Source organism: Cryptococcus neoformans, chromosome 13 (assembly GCF_000149245.1).
Source record: "Cryptococcus neoformans var. grubii H99 chromosome 13, complete sequence".
NCBI classification, from domain to species: domain Eukaryota; kingdom Fungi; phylum Basidiomycota; class Tremellomycetes; order Tremellales; family Cryptococcaceae; genus Cryptococcus; species Cryptococcus neoformans.
In genome coordinates, this window is record NC_026757.1 from 649,352 (window position 1) to 663,993 (window position 14,642).

The following is a 14,642-nucleotide window of genomic DNA, read 5'->3' on the forward strand; positions in this document are numbered from 1 at the left end:
CATGCTTGTGATCTTGAGTAAGTGACCTTGTCAAATTGGGAACAGGCAATGGTTGACACCGCAATCCATAGTCTTTGTTGCAGGGATGTCCATCTTCCGCTTCATTTGCTCAACGCTGTACCTTGTTATCAGTTTGTTCACAGGTTAAAAGTGTTCAAAAGTCGGAAAATGAAGGAGGAATGTTTTGGAAATATTCCTTGTGTTGTTGGAGTGATAGGTTGACGCATCGAAGAAAAGTAGTTTTGATTTCCAATTCACGGACTTTTTATAGCTATAGAATGGCGCGAGAATGGCATGCGCAGTCGCGTACAAGTCGAAATTTAATAATGTAATGACATGTATCCTATGGTTAACCATGACATGGTATGGAGACCAAAGTTCGACCAATCGGGAGACTTTTGGTGGTTGAGAGGGGCAAGCGTTACGTATAACGGGCCAGTGAATATCATAATCATACATTACGGTTGGCATATAAACAATCGAAAACAAGCGCGTACACTCTCAACGGGTGGATGTACCTCCAAACCCAGTCGCCCGCCTCATCTCTCCCACTCCCCCTGTTCTTGCCGCTGGACCCCACGGCTCATCATCATTATCATCGGCATCCACCATCCTCCTCAACCTCATCCCTCTCCCCCAATCATCCTCCCCTCCGCCAAACAATCCTCTCCGCGGGAAAGCCCGATACCGATACTGATACTCGTACCCATCCCCCCTCTCCCTTGCACGGTGATTATTGTTACGATTATTAGCGAGCCAAGCGCCAAATCCGCCTAGGGCGAGACCAGTCCAGAAACCGGGGTTCCACCATGTACCTTGATCTGCTTGGGTTTGTTGCTGTGGCTGGGTGCGGGCGTGGGTGAGAGCGTGGGCGTGGGTGTGGGCGTGGGCGTGTTTGGTATAAGGAGGAGGGGGAGCTTGACCGCCTCCAAACCCTGGTCCACCGCCTCCCGGCCCCCGTCCGCCCCACCAACCCCCTCCCCCTCCTCCACCCCCACCCCCATCCCCTCCACCGCCCCCGCCGCCAGGCCACAAACCGGGCAACCTCCACCCCATAAACCGACCCAACAGCGCGCGGAAGAGGTTGTACAAGATGATGAGCGTGACGAGGTAGAAGATGATGTTGAATGCCTTGTTGAATAGACGGTCTGGTATTTTTTTTTTTTCGTCAGCGATGATTATCATGGATGACGGGGGGGAGGGAAAGGGGGGAAGAGGAAAAGAGAGACGGACCGTAAGAGGAGGGAAGAGTGGAATACGGGTCTTCACCGTACTCTAACCCTTTATTCACTTTGTAAAGATTGTACGTCAATCCGCATGATCCTACGATACAAGAAAAAAAACGTTCCAAGTTTCCTCGTCAACGAAAAAAGGTCTTTTTTTTTTTTTTGGCCACTGACATACCTTGGAGGATGTTGGGATCGCCCGGAGCTGACCACCCTTCACACGAGACGTCTACTTTGCCGAGTCTCAAGGAAGACGGTAGATCGGTATCACACTACATATTTTGGAGTCAACATATATATACCGTCGCTTGAAATAAAGAACGTACCTTCCACTGAACGTTGCCTAATCCATCATCCCCCATATTCGTACACTGCACTACGTCTGGCTGGAATACCTTGCATCCGGGACCTTTGCATGTGAGTTGTGCTATGGGTAAGCAAGATGGGTAGAGGTCAGTATAATACGTTTTTGTCGATTTAATCACACCGAGGCTCTGTAAAGAACTCACGGATAGGATTCGTCCGTCGTCCGGCGGTATACTTGTCCGCGTAGAAAGTGAGCGTCTTGACCGCGCTTAGCGCGATTTTCTTGGCTCCTCCAGCCGTGTTTCTTCTCATCTCTTTGTGTTGGGGGATAAAGTGTTTTCTGTGCAGAATGAGTTGCAATGTCGATTCGATTGAACTTGGCCGGGGCTGCTGAAAAAGTACAAGAGGGGGGGGGCCGATCCGACCGACGTGGAAGCCGGACGACGGGGACTTCCACGTCAGTTTTTTAATCTTATCTCAGGGTCTTTTTCCCTACCCATCCTGCAGCTTGCTTTGCTGGAATCGGAATCTTTTGGGAGCTGAGACAAACGTGGAATGGATAAATTCGAAACAAATATAAAAAAAAAAAAAAGAATGCACTGTTGAAAATGTCGCTACATCTCTTTGAAAAGACATCAAAAACACTATAATGATATATGTAGAGATGATAACATGGTACAAAGATAAAACCTAGACGGCGTTGAAGCCGGTCACTTTTTCTTTTCTTTCCTCTTTTGCTTTTCTTCATCACCTCGGGATCAGATGTATACACCTTGGTGCACACCTTAGAGGACATTTACACGGGGGTAAACAAGCTTGGGCCCGTTCTGGCCGACACACATCTGACCAAGCTTGTGCCCGACCTCGATGGCCTCATCCAAATCCTTACCGAGCGCCAAGATACCCAAGAACCCACCGGCAAACATGTCGCCGGCGCCGTTGGTGTCGACAATCTGCTCGTCCGCGAGCTTGGAGACGGGGTACGTCTTGGGGTTGGGGTCAGAGGTTTTGACGTTGCCGGGGGAAGTGGAGGGGGAGGAAGAGGCGACGAGGGTGGAGTCGGCGCCTTGGGTGATGACGATGAGACGGGGTCGGGAGGTGTTGGATTTGGGGAGCGAGGCGAGGGCGGTGGCGACCTCGGTCAAGGGGGCGTCCTATGTCAGTCGTCAGTCTAGGCCAAAATTTAAAAGGACGGGGGAAAAAGACATACGGCCATGCCGGTGGCGGTAGCATAGGCAGCGGCTTCGCTCTCGTTACCGATCAAAATGTCAACATGGGGCAAGAGCTCTTCAAGCTGAACCTTGAAGAACTGGGGTATAAAGGGGGCAGACAGGTTGAGGGCGACGACCTTGCCCTTGGAGGAGGCGTTCTTGGCGACTTCGAGCGCACTCTCGATGCCGTGGGTGAGAAAGTAGCCTTCGATGTAAAAGTACTTGGCGCCGTCGATGAGCGCGGCGATCTCGGGCTGGGCGAGGTGGGACGGGGTGAACTGCTCGGCGGCACGGAGGGTGGTGCAGAGGGAACGGTTGTGGCCGGAAAGAATGACGGCGCAGGCGCCCGTCTTGGCGGGGGCAGGCTGGATCTGGTAGGCAGAGACGACGCCCTCGGCTTCGTTGGCCTTTTGGAGGGTGTTTTTGAGGTCGTCGTCGCCGACGGAGCCGATGTAGGCGACAGACTTGGCGGGGTGGACGTACTGTGCAGGGTCAGCGCGGGGGGGTAAAAAGTTTTTCGTGGACGTACAGAGGCGGCACGGGCGGCGTTCTGGGCGGCACCGCCGGCGACGTAGGAGACGTTGGCGTTGGTGACGATGTCGTCGTAGCTGGGGGGGGTTAGCGGGACAGCAGGCGGCGAGAGACGTACATGGGCATGTGGGAGTCCTCGGCGAGGATGGCGTCGTTGGGCTTGAGGGCGTAGCGGGCGAGGTAGGCGGGGCCCTCGGCGGGGCCGACGGTGATGTCGAGCTGCGGGGGGGTTAATGGGTGGCGGGGCGGGGGGGACGTACCAGGGGGTTGCCGATGCAGACGATGAGGGGGGCGGGGGCGGACATGGTGCGGTGCGGAGTCGGTAACAGCAACGCCCTGTTATTTCTTCCGCCGTTATTTCGTCCATTCGGGGGGGTGTCCCGCGGTCACGTGACGGGGGGGGTTGGGCACCTTGGATAGAACGATTCGTCGTGGAAAGCAGCTCCCCCTGCAGTCCGCCAGCATGGTCCCCCCAGCCAGGGCGCACATGTACAACACCACAAACACCAAGCAGGCCCAGGTGCGTCCCTTGTACTTCCTCCGTACTCCCCCGCCGCGTTCACCCCCGCTCACCCCCGCTCACGCCCCCCCCCCACAGCTCTCGTCCGCATACCATGAACTCGCCAACGAACTCGGCACGGAAAACATAAGCGTAGTCGGCAACTACACCCTCGGCAGGGTCATCGGCCAAGGTATTCCCCCCCCCCCCCCCCCCCCCCCTCCACGTGCTGACCCCCCACAGGCACCTATGGCTCAGTCCATCTCGCCACCCACAGGCTCACCGGCACCCGCACAGCCATCAAAAAAGTCCCCAAATCCTTCACCCCCCACCTCACCCGCGAGCTCCACCACCACCGCCGCCTCCACCACCCCCACATCGTCCATCTCCACGAGATCATCGCCACAGAGTCCCATATATGGCTCGTCACTGAACTCTGCAGCGGTGGCGAATTGTTCGATTACCTCGTCGAAAGGGGCAGGATTCTGGAAGGCGAGGCAAGGAGGCTGTTTGGCGAACTGACCCTGGCCGTGGGCTGGATGCATATGCATGGCGTCGTTCATAGGGATCTGAAACTGGAGAATGTCTTGCTCGATGGCGAGCTGCGGATCAAGCTCGGTGATCTCGGGTTTGCGAGGGAATGGCAAAAGGGGAGATTGTACGTCTTGTCCCTTTTCCGCATGTGGGTGGGTGTGTGCTGACGATGGGTCTCCAGAATGGACACGTATTGCGGTACGACCGGTCAGTCTGCGCGCCGGAAACCCAAGTGATCTGGCTGACTATTAAAGATAGGCTACGCAAGTCCTGAAATGCTTGCATGCCAGAAATACCTCGGCGTAGAAACTGACATTTGGTCGCTGGGCATCATTCTCTATACCCTTTTATGTGGAGGTCTTCCCTTTGACGACGACGATGAGCGGGTCATGAAAGACTTGATCCAAAAAGGCGAATACGAAGAGCCCGATTGGTTAAGCCAAGGTATGTCCCTAGCGCAAACCCAACGTCCGTAAAATACTCACCAGGCGTAAAAAAAACAGAGGCACGCGATTTGATCCGTGGTATGCTGCAGCACGACCCATCCAAACGGCTCTCCATCCGTGAAATCCTCACACATCCATGGTTCAAAATGACGATTGTCGATAAAGTGTATCCCAACGGAGACGTGCCCTCCATCCCACCTTCGCCAAACGCTACGAGTCCTACTGCCGCAGGCGACGATTTCTTTGCCGAATCGGCTTTGAAACAGCAGCAGCCACAACAACAACAACACTCGAGGTTGACGCCACACGTTGCAGGACCGTCCCCGCTTTCGACCCATCTCCCCACCACCCCACGACAGGATTCCGGGTCATCCGAAACTGAAAACGGGGATAGTAGGGATCGCCATGCTCACAACATGCCAAGGCTCAACAGTGCCGAATTCAGTACCACCGAGAAAGAGCTCGAACAACTCCACCCCTCTTCCACCTCTCGCCCCACCGCCGCCGCCGCCACCGGCGGCTCTGGCTCTGGATCCGGCGCCATATCCCCGCGATCCGTCTCCAGCCCATCCATGCGCGGTAAAACCCTCCGAACCCTCCCAGAAGACCAAGTCGACGTTGACAACAGCGATGCACCCCCCGCCCTCCCGCTCATCGACGAACATCACCACCTACCCGTCGCCCTTCATTCCCGAACACCATCCCGTACAAAACGCCGCTCCGTCTCGTCCACCCTCTCGCTCGAACGCCGATTATCCCACCATTCGTCGTACGGCTCGTACATTACGTTTCCGCCTGAAGATTATCTCTCCAAACTCGATCCATCCCTCCTCCCCACCATCACCTCTGTTCCCGACACCTCCTCCGTCTCCACCTCCACCTCTGCCGCACGGTCATTCACCACGCCATCCGAAACCCGCCTCCTCCGCCAACTCGACGACCTAGGCCTCGACGTCGGTCAACTGAAACATAGCGTCGAGACCGACGCGTGCGACGCTTCAGCCGGGTTGTGGTGGTTGTTGAGACAAAAGCAGGAAGAGAGGGGGGAGACGGATGAGGTGGTGGTGAGGCGGGAGAAGGAGGTGTTGCGGAGGGAGGAGAAGGTGGCAGAGTATGCGAGGGAGGAGAGGCGGAAAGCGAGAGACGCGGAGAGGGAGAGGGAGAGGGAAAAGTCGAATAAAATGGGTATCCTAGGCATCAGACCAGGTAAACTAGGTTCCGCCGAGAAATCGTCCGAAGGACTGAGGTTCAAAGAAGAACAAGCGGCGTCGTCGCCGTCGATACATGCTATACCTAGTTATACCAGCGTGATCGACCTCGGTCCGCCCGTGTTGCCCGTGGAGCCGGATAGTAGTCGTGATGCGCTGACAGAAGAAGCGGGAGGGGATGGACGGGAAGGGATGAAGCGGGGTACAGTGGTGGAGATGAAGAGTTGGGGAAAACCTGTTGAATCGCCAGAGGGTGGGGTGATCATCCCCCGGGCGTTGGGTGATAAGCGAGAGTCGGGCGGGGATATCGAGTTGGCAACGTTTAGTCAATCTTCTCTTGATCCAACTTCTGGCACTGCCGCCGCTAGTGGTGGTGGTGGTGGTGGTGGTGGTGGACCCAAAACGCCAAAGAAGGAAGATGGACGAGATCGATCACCTAGATCTTCACATTCTCGAGATCGGGATCGGAATACAGGTAACAACAACCCTGCCACTGCCGCTACACCCATGTCGAATGCAAACTCGTCCACTGGCGCTGGCGCTCCTACCGTTGCCAAATCTCAAGGTTCAAACGCCAACACCAACCCCAACACCAACACCAACGGCAGCGCCAACACCAATGCATCTCGGTTGAAAGCGAAATCGCCATCGATGAATATGCTTCAGCGAGCTACTTCTGTTCTCGGTGGCGTTGGAAAAAAGGGAGACGATAAAGATAAAGATAAAGATAAAGATAAAGATAAAGACAAGGATAAGAATGGGAATGGGGAAGAGCTGGCGGCGAGCGTTGATAGTGGGACCGGCGGGGGAGCGAGTACGGCCGGCAAGCGGGGAGGATCGAGTTCACCCAACAAGTTGAGAAAACCCGTGCCGGCTGGGATGAAGGGGCTGACGTCGACTCTTTCAAAGAGTAGTGAGAGTGAGAGCGAGGGGGTGTTTACCGCGGGGCTTGGAGCTGGGCCAGGCGGGGGATCCGTATCAGTATCAGGCGGAGGATATTCACCGGCAGTGTCGGCGTCGGGATCAAAGACTGTGACGCCCGGGTCGTCACCCCAGCGGAAAGGGTCGACGCCGCAAGCGACGCCTCGAGGAGGGTTGCGAGATGCCAAGGATACGGGGGAGCGTGCAAGTGGGGGGAGTGCAAGTGGGAATGGCAACGGGAATGACAACGATAGTGGAAATGGAAAGGGCAAAGGAGGAAAGAAGGATAGTCTTTGGACGACGTTTCGGCATTTGTTTTACGAAGATCGAAGACGCCGAAAACGACAGAGTGTCACCCCGTCCTCTCCTTCAGCTCCATTGTTAGCACCTTCCGACATCAAACTCCCCGCTGGGGCCGTCGTCCTCAGCCGCGGGGCAAACAGCCGTACCTCCCAGTTCAAACGTCCCAACATTGGGTACGCAGCGTCCACAGGATCAAGACGCACGTCTCTCGATGGTAACCGGCCCGTATACTCTCGCCGATCGAGTAGCGTGCACACGAATTCGAGGAGGAGTTCAGTGGGCAGTCTGCATTTCCAGGATCATCAGGCGATGATTAGTGATCTCAGTCGGCGGACGAGTCAGCGGAGTCATGGGAGCCAGACACCGACGTCTGATAGGGAGTATTTTGATTACGCTTCAGCATCGGCGGCGGCGGCACCCATCTCGCGCCCGGGTTCATCACATTCGATTCGAGGAGGAGGAGTAGGCGGTGGGAGTCGACGTTCATCGTTTTCAGTTCGATCACCATCTCTTAATCCTGAAACGCCGTCTGTATCTGCAGGTGCGGGTGCAGCTGCAGGCGCAGGGGTACCCACATCGACCAGGTTCAAGTCATCTGTACCGCCCGCATCGCCATTGTTGGGTTATCGCCGTCGCCCAGCAGGGGGGAACGATTCTTCTCGTGTAAGGCATATCAAGGTCATTCCCGAATCACAAATCATGCGTTCATCCTCTGTCGCGTCGTCTATCCGGTCCAACGCTTCCAGCCGTGCTTCCTCTATGGACAGGGAGAGAGACAGAGATAGGGAGAGTGAGTATGGAAGTGGGAGGGATGATGTCTCCTTGAGATCAGGCAAGAGGCAGAAGAAGAGGAATGGGAGTCAGAGATCGTTGGCTCAGCAGATTCATCGGACCCGCTCGCCTTTGGCGCTCAGCCTTGAAAACACATACTCGTCGTCAAACTCCGTGGCCAATGTCGGGCTGGGTATCGGCGGAGCAAGTCGAAACCCGAAGAAACCTTTGCGGGACGTATTCCAAAAGAAGGGTAAGCGCAAAGACGGCGATGATGAGTGGGTGTCGGAGGATGAAGATGAATTTGCTTGTGGGCTTGGCCAAGGAAGGGGCGTCGCAAGACGTTTTTCGAATGCGAATGTGAATGCGAACGGGACAGTGTGGATGAATGCCAACGCAAAGTCAAACCCCGCTCGCAGTGCAGCAGCGTTCCCGACCTCCAAGTTGGTATCCCAGTCTACACCCCAGGGCGGAGGTTCAAGGCGGCGTGAACGTGGTCGAAGGTCAAGTTTGGAGGAGGAAAGAGGGAGGCCACAGGAAGGAAAGGGGAAAGTGAAAGGGGAAACAGTAGCCCAGGGTTTGATGGGGATGGAGAGTTTGAGTGGGCGAAGTAGAAGAAATTTGCCTGATAGGTCCACAGCGCCGGGGATTATAGAAGAGGAAGAGGAAGATGAAGAATGATCAACTGTAGCATATATGTACGTAGTATAGCTTTTTGTTTTCGGGTTTCATCGAGTAGCATAGTTTTTTCCCCATTAAATGCATCTTCCTTTCGTTGTCAGTTCTACTAGTAATATGCTGTGAGCGAGCATCGCCTTCGATGGGCAAAGGTACTTGAAAACGCGCTCGATGGTTTCCGTCGAGAAGGGTGAAGGGAGACGATGATATCGCCGGTGGGCAAGGGAATTGGTAGATTAAGATATTTGAAAGACACTTTGGCCAGAGATGAAGCCCGGATTGATGGTATTGTGCCGCAAAAGATATATGAAGGCTAGGATGGTAAGAGAAAATTCGAGGAAGAGATGGACAAAATGGGATCGGCTGCGTGCAATAACGCGTTCTCGCTCTATTTCAACGTGCATCATATCTTAGGAAAACTTAATTACGTAATTTTCCAAAATAAGCTCGAGCTATGGAGGTTATCCCGGACTAAATTTCGTTGTCTTAGATGCGTTGCCACCATATTTTGTTTCAAAACAAACGAAACATCTTCTTGTGGTCTCTATTTCCACTATCCGTTGTCTCCTTGACAGCATGGATAGCCTTCCAGTCGAGGTAGGCTCTTTCGCAATATTTTCCGTTGACGACAAACTCATTACTGAGTCCATCTTAGCTTATCCAGCAAATCCATCTACTTGCTCTCAACCCTTTCTTTCCCCAGACATCACGCACTATCTACGCTTCCCTTCATCGCTCTTCACCGTTTTATACTGCTGAATATTTATTTCGCCTTTACCGCTCACACGGAGCAAATGAGGTTTTGGTCAGAGCTCTTCGACATCCTGTATGTGACATCCATGTTGTCAAAGCATTAGTGGAAGCTTGGGATCGATCTCGGTCACGGCGAGCAGACAACCAGAACGACCAAACCAGTCCTCGGCAAATACCAGTTGTTCCTCCCTTGACATGTCGTGAGCTCCCCCGTCGACTATTCCGTTCTCCTCCTTTACCATCTACGCCTATTCCCCCGCTCATCATCTACATCTTCGAGACATTTGTTCAAGGTTCCGGTTCCACCTATGATCCTTCGCCAAACTCCCACAAAGGCTACCCACTATGCCGTGCTGTGCTCCAATCCAACTACGAGCTCGTGACTTATCTTCTTCAAAAAGGGGCAGACCCAAGTCTGAAAGATTATATGGCAGTGGAGATTGCCGTTTCAATGAAGGATTTGAAGATGGTGAAACTGCTGGTCGAGAGGGAGCAAAGTGGATTTGGTACGACTAGGACTGGAGATAAATCTGAAAGCCCCACCAAGAAGATGAAGCTAGGAGACAGGATAACAGTACCTGTCAAGATGGTGGAGTCTGCCATGAAGAAGGGAACAAAGGATATAGTTAATTATCTTGTGTATGATAAAAGTGAGTCCTCCGTTCTTCTCCGCTATCCGCCGTCACTCATGACGGTTTACAGAGGTCATTCCTCCATTATCTTCTATCATGGACTTGGGCAAAGCGGATACGAAACCGAAACCCAAAGCCAAACACCAGTTCAACAAGTCAAAAAAGAGAAAAGCCGGTTTTCAGTAGAGTCGCGCTGAGACAAAGCCGTAGCCGTTTTATAATTATGTTGTACTTTAGTTGATGACCTTGATGACCTACATGATATCAAAGCTTATTATGTTCCTATCAACGGTTTGTTTCCGCACCATCTTGCGCAGCCGTACGCATCTAAAGATTTGAATTAATAATCTAACCAGACGTCCTCTAAGCATTTATCACATGTCAAAAACGTTGTCGAGACCAGTTAAGTAGCGAAACGGCTTGCACATGATCTTCACTTATTTACTGAAGGGCGCTCTGTGATCTGAAATCACCTCTACCTTCACCCCGAAAAGGTGAGAAGAGAGAGCCTTCTCCCAGAATGAGAAGTACGAGGTGAATGGGAATCTGAGAACGGCGCTCGCCGCTTCATAGATTTGTTGTGATTTATTCGAAGCTCGTCGAGTACAGCAGGCCCTCACAAGATGTCGAAATTGTCACAAGCCGCTTCATCTTTAATTCAATCGTGTACGATAATCAATTGCCATAAAGATGGATAACAAAGAACTCGAAATACCGGTGGAACACTCCACAGCTTTCGGTCAACTCGTGACCGGCCCCCCCGGAGCGGGTAAATCGACTTATTGTCATGGCTTACATCAGGCATGTCTGCGCATTGAAAATTGACCGAAAATTCGCTGACTATTCTTGCCCACAGTTTCTTACAGCCATCGGTAGACCAGTGCATATCATCAACCTCGACCCCGCAGTCCCAAACCCTCCGTATCCATGCTCTATAAACATCACCGAACTCATCACTCTCGAAAGCGTCATGGATGAGTACAATCTAGGACCGAACGGGGCGATGCTCTATTGTATCGAGTTTTTGGAGGCTAATTTTGACTGGCTAGTGGAGAGGCTGGATGAGATCTTGGCTGAAGAGGGAGGGAATGGATATGTGGTGTTTGATACACCGGGTCAAGCAGAATTATGGACGAACCATGATAGTTTAAAGATTGTGATCGAGAAGTTGGTCAAGATGGACTATAGAGTGAGTAACTTCGAATGCGCCTAAAACTTCACTGCAACGTCTGCGACTGAGACTGATATGCAATGTAGCTAGCGGCTGTGCATCTCAGCGATGCGCACTACATAACGGATGCCTCAAAATTTATCTCTGTAGTTTTGCTAGCTCTTCGGGCGATGCTGCAAATGGAAATGCCGCATTTGAATGTGCTCAGCAAAATAGATTTGATATCAACTTATGGAGAACTTCGTAAGACACTAAGTCAAAGTCAATTCGTCACAATCGCTGAATCATGTGGATAGCGTTCGACTTGAGCTATTACACAGAAGTCCAAGATCTGTCATACTTATTGGGCAATCTGGATTCAGACCCTCGGACAGCAAAGTACCGCAAGTTAAATAAAGCGTTGGTAGAGCTTGTAGAAGGCTTTTCATTAGTCGGGTTTCAGACCCTCGCTGTTGAGGTAAGCGAGTCCCTTCTCGCGTTAGTGGCACTAACGACGTCTGGCTCACCAAACACTTCAGGACAAAGAATCAATGCTTAATATCGTTCGTCTTGTCGATAAAATGACGGGCTACATATTTATTCCGTCTGGCGACCTCGAAGGAACCAACACCATCAATACCCAAGCTCTGTTTGGCAGTGCTATGTCGTCGGCCAAGCTCACAGGAAGAGCAGGCGGGGACGTGAGAGATGTCCAGGAGAGATGGATGGATAACAAGGAGGCTTGGGATGAATGGGAGAAGGAAGAATGGAAGAGAGAAGCGGAGATAAGAGCCCAATTAAGCTCTGGAATACCAGAAGGAATGAATGGCGGTGAAAGTGCGGAAGGCACAGGCATATGAGCCATGCTTTAAGCTGTAACATTAGGAGAGGGTTCATTTTGTATAATCGCATTATGTTTGGGATTTGCGTACTGCATATGCACATTTAGCATAATAATATTGAGCTTCATCCGCTCATGTACATACGGAAGTAGACCCATGGAGTAGCAAATTTTAGTTAGAGGCAACATTTGCAACGGTCGTTATCTGAATATCACCGGGCTACCGACCGCTGTGATTCGGACAAAACCGATGATCCTTATCTACAAAGCATGCATCCTGCCTTCATCAAGCTCCCCATGTGTATGGTTGTATACTGTTTGGAAAATGCTAGCTTTGTTCGAAATCTCTCAAAAGAACCTTCGGTGAACCTGCTGAATATTTGAACCCGATAGATCTCTGCATAATACCTTTGTACTCCAAAATCAATATCATACCTTTACTTCAAGCCCCAGTCAGCACAGCATCCGCCCAATTGGGCCTGCACTCCCATTCAGTATCGACCCTCCCTTCTTGTTTGTCTACATTCCCGGCGAGCCTGAAAGGAAGGCCCCCAAGAGGTTCTTGACATCAAGCTGCACGATCTACCAAGTGAACCCGACAAGCCTGAAGGGGTGGGGGAAATGCATGAACAGGTGTACAAGAGGTGTTTTGCAGTTGCCAAGCATCAGATTGAGCTTATGTATAAGGTCGGGGAGCTTGATGAGGTACAAGCTTATCTTCGATGAAACATGTGAGTGAGTTGAACATCTTTGTGACCGAATATTCGCAACAGAAGACGCTGATGCACAAATGCTGCAGGTTAATGAAAACATACCATAGATGCTCTAGAGTAGCCCTATGTAACCCCATTGTGAGACGAAAAGCAAGCCAAGATTGTGGAGCATCAACAGGGTCCCGAGAAAGGCGTTATTCCTACTACCAGGATTCTACCTGCAGTTGCCCATGCTCATGTTGATCAAGATGAAGTAAGTGTTTTGAATTCGCATATTCTTTCCAGCTGACTACAGCTGTTTGTTAGCTATTCAAGTGACCAACTGTGGCATGCATTAAAACAAAGTCAAAAGTTTGATGTGAATGAAATTTGGTATTGGCAGAATAGACGCGTAGAGACGTTGAAAAGGCTGGATAATATGATGCAGTTGGACAATGAGAATGCAATAGATTAGAATCGACGGCAGCCTAGTAGCACGTATTAGAGATAGGGCATATACAGCATAAAGGAAAGAGAAAAACCCACCATGAGCAGTCATGGGCGCAGGTGACTGACATGTCGTGTGCATGGTTACAAGTGAAGATCCTTCCAAACTTGAGCGAAGCATAATCATAAACATCTGGAGGCCTGGGCCGCCTCAAAGGTATTCTCGAGTTCTAATCCTCTGGCTAAGGTTCATCCCTGACAGTTGAAATTTGTTGTCAGGGCCATTGACAAACTTTCCCCTCTTGATTTTCGACCGTCGACTCCGCCGACAGCTTTTAAACAAGGGTCCCAGTTTGGGGCCGGAATCCGAATTCATCATAATCCTTCGCAAAAATGGTGGTATATCCGTCATCAGATGCCTGACGAGATTGTCGTACTGCTTTGCTACGGTAGCGATCAAGGAAAGGAGGGCGAAGCGCTGTACGCAGGCCACGTGACTGTTGCGACTGATGATTCCGATTATTAATCCCAACTTGGCGGCCCCAGCAGAAAGTATAAAGGTTAGGACGGTAGCTGTTTGGGATTAGCTTCATAGGTGCATGTATATATATCTTTTGGTTCGAAGTTATGTGATGTGGAGAAATATCCATGTAACTGCATGTCGTTCTGTCGTTCATTAGTAACAATAACCCATCAAAAAACTTGCCGTGTGCGTATTCTTTTGTTGAAGTCATGGTGGTCGGTGGCGTCGTAATAGTGATATGAGACACGCATACATAGTAGTATCTGTTTTCTGCCGATGGCCATTTTTCAAGATGTTTTTATTGATACGTACCTCCTTCGATTTGCGGGCGGAAAGAAGAAAAAGAAACGCAGTTTGGGCCATTGTTAATGGATATTATATGGAACGCTACAACTCTGTTGTCTGGGACCTGAAGTTTGAGCTAACTCTTTTTAATTTAATTTACAGTTGAGGGTTGAAGACAGGGGGTTGACGCATGTCTGCGTGTATCATTCATGAACCATCCTTACGAGTATCATCGTTCTATATTACTTTCGAAATGTACCTAATACGCGCCCTTTTATGGTACTATTGTGGTGACTGAAAAGATGGTCAGAGTCAACGAACAACTGGAGGAAAACGGCAAGTCACAAGAAGTAAGGTGGTGCAACGGATGGGAGCCGGACCATAATCGGAACGCTGTTCATGAGTGACTCAGGCTTGACTTTTACGATGTCGTTTGGAAGACATCCGAGGTCCAGAAATCCAGAATCAAGGAAGGAGTGCGATTTTAGTCGGAACAGGAGTACGACTCGTGGCCAAAGTCCACCAAAAAGACGTCGTCACAAAACCCAAATAGCCACATGGTTCTGTTTGTCTTTTTTTTTTTTTTTGGTTCCAGCAGTGCGCGACATGTTGTATGACGATGTGTGAAGTTACAGAAATGAAATTGCAGTTTTATTACGCCAATGGTATGCACGACATAGAGCGA

At 51.3% G+C, this 14,642-nt stretch overlaps 5 protein-coding genes and 3 non-coding genes; 4 read left to right on the top strand and 4 right to left on the bottom strand.

Annotated features, from left to right (window-relative positions):
* Positions 1 to 342: 342 nt before the first annotated feature.
* On the bottom strand, positions 343 to 1,941 carry CNAG_07943 (hypothetical protein). Its single transcript, XM_012198170.1, has 5 exons — positions 1,736 to 1,941; positions 1,553 to 1,653; positions 1,405 to 1,498; positions 1,234 to 1,323; positions 343 to 1,148 (listed from the first exon to the last, which is right to left on the bottom strand). The coding sequence occupies exons 1-5, from the start codon at positions 1,842 to 1,844 to the stop codon at positions 502 to 504; spliced, it is 1,041 nt and encodes a 346-aa protein (XP_012053560.1). The 5' UTR covers positions 1,845 to 1,941; the 3' UTR covers positions 343 to 501.
* A 118-nt stretch (positions 1,942 to 2,059) lies between these two features.
* CNAG_06489 (adenosine kinase) lies at positions 2,060 to 3,651 on the bottom strand. XM_012198131.1 has 5 exons: positions 3,535 to 3,651; positions 3,393 to 3,493; positions 3,273 to 3,351; positions 2,743 to 3,225; positions 2,060 to 2,686 (listed from the first exon to the last, which is right to left on the bottom strand). The coding sequence occupies exons 1-5, from the start codon at positions 3,577 to 3,579 to the stop codon at positions 2,318 to 2,320; spliced, it is 1,077 nt and encodes a 358-aa protein (XP_012053521.1). The 5' UTR covers positions 3,580 to 3,651; the 3' UTR covers positions 2,060 to 2,317.
* Positions 3,652 to 3,693: 42 nt separating this feature from the next.
* CNAG_06490 (CAMK/CAMKL protein kinase) lies at positions 3,694 to 8,742 on the top strand. XM_012197963.1 has 6 exons: positions 3,694 to 3,794; positions 3,873 to 3,966; positions 4,017 to 4,431; positions 4,489 to 4,514; positions 4,566 to 4,751; positions 4,811 to 8,742. The coding sequence occupies exons 1-6, from the start codon at positions 3,738 to 3,740 to the stop codon at positions 8,635 to 8,637; spliced, it is 4,605 nt and encodes a 1,534-aa protein (XP_012053353.1). The 5' UTR covers positions 3,694 to 3,737; the 3' UTR covers positions 8,638 to 8,742.
* A 416-nt stretch (positions 8,743 to 9,158) lies between these two features.
* Positions 9,159 to 10,301, top strand: CNAG_06491 (hypothetical protein). XM_012198132.1 has 3 exons: positions 9,159 to 9,231; positions 9,290 to 10,037; positions 10,090 to 10,301. Exons 1-3 carry the CDS (start codon positions 9,211 to 9,213, stop codon positions 10,203 to 10,205), a joined length of 885 nt encoding a protein of 294 aa, XP_012053522.1. The 5' UTR covers positions 9,159 to 9,210; the 3' UTR covers positions 10,206 to 10,301.
* Positions 10,302 to 10,632: 331 nt separating this feature from the next.
* Positions 10,633 to 12,217, top strand: CNAG_06492 (cytoplasmic protein). XM_012198133.1 has 5 exons: positions 10,633 to 10,820; positions 10,876 to 11,208; positions 11,277 to 11,433; positions 11,487 to 11,647; positions 11,709 to 12,217. Exons 1-5 carry the CDS (start codon positions 10,710 to 10,712, stop codon positions 12,027 to 12,029), a joined length of 1,083 nt encoding a protein of 360 aa, XP_012053523.1. The 5' UTR covers positions 10,633 to 10,709; the 3' UTR covers positions 12,030 to 12,217.
* Positions 12,218 to 12,322: 105 nt separating this feature from the next.
* Positions 12,323 to 13,213, top strand: CNAG_13135. The gene is made up of 3 exons (XR_001046411.1): positions 12,323 to 12,745; positions 12,810 to 12,980; positions 13,022 to 13,213. It is a non-coding gene; the product is annotated as a hypothetical RNA (non-coding RNA).
* On the bottom strand, positions 12,765 to 13,681 carry CNAG_13136. The gene is made up of 2 exons (XR_001046412.1): positions 13,249 to 13,681; positions 12,765 to 13,190 (listed from the first exon to the last, which is right to left on the bottom strand). It is a non-coding gene; the product is annotated as a hypothetical RNA (non-coding RNA).
* A 461-nt stretch (positions 13,682 to 14,142) lies between these two features.
* CNAG_13137 lies at positions 14,143 to 14,536 on the bottom strand. Its single transcript, XR_001046413.1, has 2 exons — positions 14,303 to 14,536; positions 14,143 to 14,251 (listed from the first exon to the last, which is right to left on the bottom strand). It is a non-coding gene; the product is annotated as a hypothetical RNA (non-coding RNA).
* Between the last annotated feature and the right edge of the window lie 106 nt (positions 14,537 to 14,642).

What these genes read in the sequence shown, in the direction of transcription:
- CNAG_07943 (XM_012198170.1), bottom strand. Translation starts at nt 1,844, where the DNA reads ATGAGAAGAAACACGGCTGGAGGAGCCAAGAAAATCGCGCTAAGCGCG. An exon ending in TAGGCAACGTTCAGTGGAAG is followed by an intron (nt 1,499 to 1,552) that starts GTACGTTCTTTA and finishes CAAAATATGTAG; the next exon opens with TGTGATACCGATCTACCGTC. An exon ending in CGATCCCAACATCCTCCAAG is followed by an intron (nt 1,324 to 1,404) that starts GTATGTCAGTGG and finishes CTTGTATCGTAG; the next exon opens with GATCATGCGGATTGACGTAC.
- CNAG_06489 (XM_012198131.1), bottom strand. Translation starts at nt 3,579, where the DNA reads ATGTCCGCCCCCGCCCCCCTCATCGTCTGCATCGGCAACCCCCTG. An exon ending in GAGGACTCCCACATGCCCAT is followed by an intron (nt 3,352 to 3,392) that starts GTACGTCTCTCG and finishes AACCCCCCCCAG; the next exon opens with CTACGACGACATCGTCACCA. An exon ending in ACGCCGCCCGTGCCGCCTCT is followed by an intron (nt 3,226 to 3,272) that starts GTACGTCCACGA and finishes GACCCTGCACAG; the next exon opens with TACGTCCACCCCGCCAAGTC.
- CNAG_06490 (XM_012197963.1), top strand. Translation starts at nt 3,738, where the DNA reads ATGGTCCCCCCAGCCAGGGCGCACATGTACAACACCACAAACACCAAG. An exon ending in CAAACACCAAGCAGGCCCAG is followed by an intron (nt 3,795 to 3,872) that starts GTGCGTCCCTTG and finishes CCCCCCCCACAG; the next exon opens with CTCTCGTCCGCATACCATGA. An exon ending in CACGTATTGCGGTACGACCG is followed by an intron (nt 4,515 to 4,565) that starts GTCAGTCTGCGC and finishes TATTAAAGATAG; the next exon opens with GCTACGCAAGTCCTGAAATG.
- CNAG_06491 (XM_012198132.1), top strand. Translation starts at nt 9,211, where the DNA reads ATGGATAGCCTTCCAGTCGAG. An exon ending in TGGATAGCCTTCCAGTCGAG is followed by an intron (nt 9,232 to 9,289) that starts GTAGGCTCTTTC and finishes AGTCCATCTTAG; the next exon opens with CTTATCCAGCAAATCCATCT. An exon ending in TTATCTTGTGTATGATAAAA is followed by an intron (nt 10,038 to 10,089) that starts GTGAGTCCTCCG and finishes GACGGTTTACAG; the next exon opens with AGGTCATTCCTCCATTATCT.
- CNAG_06492 (XM_012198133.1), top strand. Translation starts at nt 10,710, where the DNA reads ATGGATAACAAAGAACTCGAAATACCGGTGGAACACTCCACAGCTTTC. An exon ending in TGGTCAAGATGGACTATAGA is followed by an intron (nt 11,209 to 11,276) that starts GTGAGTAACTTC and finishes TATGCAATGTAG; the next exon opens with CTAGCGGCTGTGCATCTCAG. An exon ending in ATCAACTTATGGAGAACTTC is followed by an intron (nt 11,434 to 11,486) that starts GTAAGACACTAA and finishes TCATGTGGATAG; the next exon opens with CGTTCGACTTGAGCTATTAC.